Source organism: Homalodisca vitripennis, unplaced genomic scaffold (genome assembly GCF_021130785.1).
Source record: "Homalodisca vitripennis isolate AUS2020 unplaced genomic scaffold, UT_GWSS_2.1 ScUCBcl_6989;HRSCAF=14476, whole genome shotgun sequence".
Classification (NCBI taxonomy): Eukaryota; Metazoa; Arthropoda; class Insecta; order Hemiptera; family Cicadellidae; genus Homalodisca; species Homalodisca vitripennis.
Window position 1 is genome coordinate 73 of NW_025783122.1, and position 5,392 is coordinate 5,464.

The 5,392-nt window shown below is 32.6% G+C and overlaps 1 protein-coding gene across 1 annotated transcript; it reads left to right on the forward strand.

The window, feature by feature from the left end:
• Positions 1 to 948: 948 nt before the first annotated feature.
• LOC124374018 (uncharacterized protein C1683.06c-like) lies at positions 949 to 5,088 on the forward strand. The gene is made up of 2 exons (XM_046832322.1): positions 949 to 1,511; positions 3,961 to 5,088. Exons 1-2 carry the CDS (start codon positions 1,362 to 1,364, stop codon positions 4,276 to 4,278), a joined length of 468 nt encoding a protein of 155 aa, XP_046688278.1. The 5' UTR covers positions 949 to 1,361; the 3' UTR covers positions 4,279 to 5,088.
• Positions 5,089 to 5,392: the final 304 nt, after the last annotated feature.

Genomic DNA, 5,392 nt, shown 5'->3' on the forward strand with positions numbered 1-5,392 from the left:
ACAAGTTTTGTGTGTTGTTTTTCAATAAAGAGTTCAGTTTTTTGTTTGGTAATGTTTGTTTTCGTTGAATTTTTGTGTTTGGAGAAATGTAGGGGTGTGGTCGATATAATAAGTAAGTACCGAAAAAATTGCTTGCATATTCCTACGTATGCAAAAATAGTGATAGTACTTATTAGATTAAAAATGTGTTATTGTCCTTAACTGATGTGGGTAGTGATTGTTTTAAATATTTGTGTAATGTGAGAATATGAGGGCACAATACTGGTTTTGTACAATTTACCAACTAAATATTGTAGCTCAATGTCAAGTCAACAAATTTTTAAAGTTTGTGCTCGTCTCTACGCATTAGTTCTACTTTTTGGCCAGTTTCACCTATCCAGTAGATCTCTCATATATGAAGTGTCCTGAACAGCATTGAGGCTTATCATGGGATAATTGAAAAAATGAGGCCATATAGAAAAAAAAAAAACAAGCTGAGTGCAATAGAACCTCACATAGTCCCAGCTCACATGTAATTTTCACGCTTTGTAATAACTTGCTAAAGTCATTTTCAAACAATTATTGGGTCACATACTCCAGAATACAGGCCAATAAACGGATCGGATCTCTCATTTGAAAGATATCTCAAAAGTAGTAAAAAAAGAAATCTTGCTACTTTTTCACCTATAAAGGGTCTCCGAAAAAGAATGCAGATTTTGAACGAGTGTTACTTAAAAAATATTTAAGATAACTAAATGATTTGAATGTCTAATTGAAGTTGAAATAATTAAGTTATGTTTTCTAATAAGCTTTTTGTTAGATTATCTAATAAGCTGTTTGTTATATTGTCTAATAAGCTGTTTGTTATATTGTCTAATAAGCTGTTTGTTTGTATCCAGTCAGTCGCTCACTAGTGATGCTGTATTTTTGGATTTGTTTTGTGTCAAAATAATTCAACTATTTTTATGTTTAGCATATGGTTTTTTTTTAGAAATTAAACTATTTTTAACTTAAATTTATTTTTAATTTAGTTTTTTTAATTTGTTACTTTTAGAAATATCTAGGGTTATTTTACTGTAAAATTAGTCTAAACTTGAGATGAAAAATTTACGTATGCACTCAAAATATGTTTATAACAACATAATGCAAAATCTGTGTCTTTTATTATAAAAAGCTCTAACTAAAAAAATGTTCAATTATACTAATTGGTGCCAATAGATTAAAACAGCCAAAAGTAACAACTCTAAGGGTGGTTTAAAAGTATAAAGATGACCAAAGTCTATATCTTGAAAGTATGTAGTTTTTTAAGGTATCCCATCACATTGTATAATTAAGGCACTTAGTGTGTATTTTAACTTTCTGTTGTTTATATTGAGTGAGTAATGAACTTTGCAGCCGTCGGTAACACAACAAATTGTGCAGAGTTCAACTTCCACGCAGATCCAGAGGCCGCTTATATTGTTCTTAACTCGGCAATAAAGCACAAAGTGCTGATACCGTGGGAAACTTGTTGTCAAGTTCCATTTTCGTTGGTATGTCTACTATAGCATGTCTCAGTGATTAACTTGTAGTTCGTTTAATGCTTAAAGTTGTTGAGTGTCTTTAAAACTCTTGTATCAACCTGTACTATTTTAGATGAGTTAATTTCTTATGCATGTTCAGTCTGTTGTGTAAGCCAGTATCGTTTCGTCTGAATTATGTGCTTTATTTGTGCGGGAACATTGCTTAATACTGTTCTCAGTCCTGGAACAGGCCATTAAGAAGTATTAGGCAAATTAAGTGTATTGAAATGCGAACAATCACTTGAACTTTTGCTTTGCCATTTATAAAAATGGTGCCAATTAAAATGTTAAGAAATGAAGAAGAAGAATGTGTGTTATTAAAAGAGAATAAACTTACAAATCAGACATTGCCGACAAGAACATAGCCAGGAAAAATTTGGGGGAGAGCAAGACTATTGATATGTTCCCGTAGTGACAAAAAGTAAGGCAAGTGCAGTCAACTGCTTATTCTCCATTTTGTTCCTTAAAAATCCTTTAACTGTTTCAATGCTAATAACGATCTTTAAACAGTACATGTCATTAATACTGAATTATTTAAATAATAATAGTCGTATGCTAAAAAAGTAATTGAAAAAATTAAAAATTTTGGGGGAGTCCAAACCCCTTGGCTACATCCTTGATCGCTGATCTTATGCTGCTACATAGTAGCATACAATATGAAAACTACTATAAGTTTGACAAAATTCCTGAGCGAGTTTGTTTGAATATGTATCATTGGTAAGATCCAATAAAGGAATAGCTTTAAGAACTTGACTGTTTTAATGAAAACTCTTACTGTCAAACTGGCCCACAAACGAAGACAACTACATTGCCAGTTAGTCATATTGTTTGATCTTAAACAATTAGTACGAAATGTTCTGTTACTTATTATTTTTGACCTTTATGCACCGACCATTATGTGTTATGAGGTATAAAGTTTATTTTAGAATACAACAGCTTCACTGTGCAGGCTCTGTCTTTGTGGTAATTGGTTAATTGCTAATTGGATTTACTGGATGCAAATTGGTACACAGCAAGGGATTCGACTAGGAACAATAAAATTAATCTGGCAGGTATACAATGATCTTGTGGATACAATAGGTCCACTGATATTTATAGATTCATTAATTATTTTGGAATTGGCCACATACTCTGGTTTCTTATTGGTCCAGGGCCACAGTTAGCTTGTGTTACACGAGACATTTACACTTCCATCCACCGTTTTATTGATATTCAGGTTATAATGTAAAACATGAATTGTTATTGTATGGAATTGCATGAAAACTTACTTTTTCATTCATGAAACTATGACTTTTTTACCGAGTAAAATGTTTTTTTGACAGTAAAAAACATCCGGCCCGGTGAGGAATGATAAAACTTTTGGTAACTGTTAGCTTTGCAAGCAAGGAATGCAACACAGGCTAACTTGATCACTTCTTCAATATGTTGGCCCGGTGGGGGAGAGAGAAGGTTAGGGCTTATATTTCTGGTCCTTATTTTTCCCTTATGTGCTATTTTTGAAAACAATGACCTTGTTGAAACTGGGATATCAGTGCTGTCATGTCAGCTTTTGAATGTGCATTGGGATGTGTTTAATAATCTAAAATTTTAGTTTGAAATATTTTACATTATTGAATGTTTAATTTTTTCTAAATAACTTTATATTTATGCCTTTTATAGTATTGTGTTTTACATTTGTAACCAAAAACTCTAAAAAGTATTTATTTAATAAGTTTTGAATGCACTGAATATCAGTTTTCAATACATGTTTCTTGTAATCAATAACTTTAAAAATTAATTTTTTTTGTTTTAATCAATAATTTTTTATAAAAAATTATGTGATCTGAATATATACTGGCAAGTCGACACAAATTCACAGGCATTAGCTGTAAGTTGATTTTTTAAATATGATCTGTGGTAAAATCAGCTGTCAGTATTTGTTAGCTAATAAGTTTTCAACAGACTATAGTACGAGATGTATCAATGCAAGCCTGGGTTTTGGCACAGTGTTGCCAGCTGTAACAGAAAATTAACTAGTGTTGGGATAATCATTCGAATTCAACAATCGAGTGATCATTACTGCTTATCTTTACCTCTCATCTCTCTTTCTGAATCCTTTACCTTCACGATTTAAATTAACACGTGATTACAATACGAACTAATATTAAAATAAAAATATGCAGAATAATTGAATGCGAAGAACAAAACGGATGTAAACTACTGGAACGAAGCGAGACATCGTCGTGTCACCTCATACTGAAAAAAACAGCTAACATGACAGTGTGGTAATGTCGCAAGGTGAGGGGGAAGGTGGGGTGCAGTAACTGCCCAAAAGACCAGGCTTCCAATGGTGTCTCGTACTATAGTTACATTTTTGTACAGGCTTCCGGTCTACTAAATTTTTTTAATTTCAATTTGATATTACTAGTATGATACACAGGACTGGCGAGATAACGAGTTGGGAGCGTGCGATAACAAGGCAATCGAACTGATGAACAGAGTAGAGCAGCCGTTGAGATTGAAACCGACGTTTGTGGACTGGATGCCATGTGACCAGCTGGTTTCTGCTGTGCTGCTACAGCCGGAAGTGATCACCGAAAGCGAGATGACACATCTCACAGTGGAGCTGCACGGGCAATACACGCGCGGACAGGTCGTGCTCTGTCGCAAACACATATTGCCTCCAAACACTCTGCTCGTTAAAGATATCAACAAAGAGTTGTTTGCTCAGCTGTTGCTGAAGGTTCACAACCTCTGATTAAGATCACTTATTGTGATTGGAGTAATGTGATATTTTTTACTGTTGGAATACTCTATATTTTTATCTGGGAAATACTATGTTAGGGATGTTTGAAGCAGGCAAGCTCTTACACTTGGCTATAAAATGGCACAGTACCAAATTGGGGGTTACTATTATAGTAACTTCTGGTAGCGAATGTTTTAAATCAAGACTACAGAATCTGAAAGGAATCGTTAATATAAGCCAATAATTTTTGTGGTAATCACATCATAGTGCAGGCGAACTCAGTATGTACATTCTTTGTTTTTTTCGATTTTCAATTAAATTTATGGTTTCCATGCATAGCCAAATACTAAACCAACAATTTTTATTGTAGTAGATCATGGAATACAGGCCATGATTGTCAATAGATAAATTTCTTTATTCATAATCTTGGAGATCAGAACGGTGTCCTAATATATTAAGATTTTTAATTTGTTTTAAAGTTAAGAGATACATCTGGTAAATAAATAGTTCTTATGTATAATAAGTGTAAATCTTCTAATTCGAAGGTCAAACATATATTTCAAACTTACAATTGACAATATTTAAATAGGTTACTACAAACTTCAGTCAGCAATGAAGAAACAAAGTTGTGTGAACCTATTTATGTTGCAATATTATTATCGAACCAGTACATGAATTAATTTATTTTCTGCACTAGGGTGTCATATTCATCAATAAATAAAACTAATGAAACTGCATGACAAAGTTTTTTTAGTTAAATTTTTTTAAAGTTTGTATCCCTGATTCTGCGTGAAGCACAAACCAAGCCTGTCTAAACATGCCCTTACTTACTTACTACTTACTCCCAGGGCCATTTATATCGGAGCTGCAGTAACCTATTTAAAAACTGAATATTACAATCCAGTAACAATACTGAATTTACATTAGGTTTGAAATACTTCAGGTGCAGTGTAAACAGGGAGTCTTGGATGATATGGATGATATTTATTACTGTTATACCGTATGTTGTATCTCTTCGTAGTTTTATCATATTAAGGTATTAAAGTTTGTACAAATAAACTAACAAATGCAAAATAATATTTTTTAATCTTCTAACTCATTTCATATTCTTTATTTTTTTTACAAA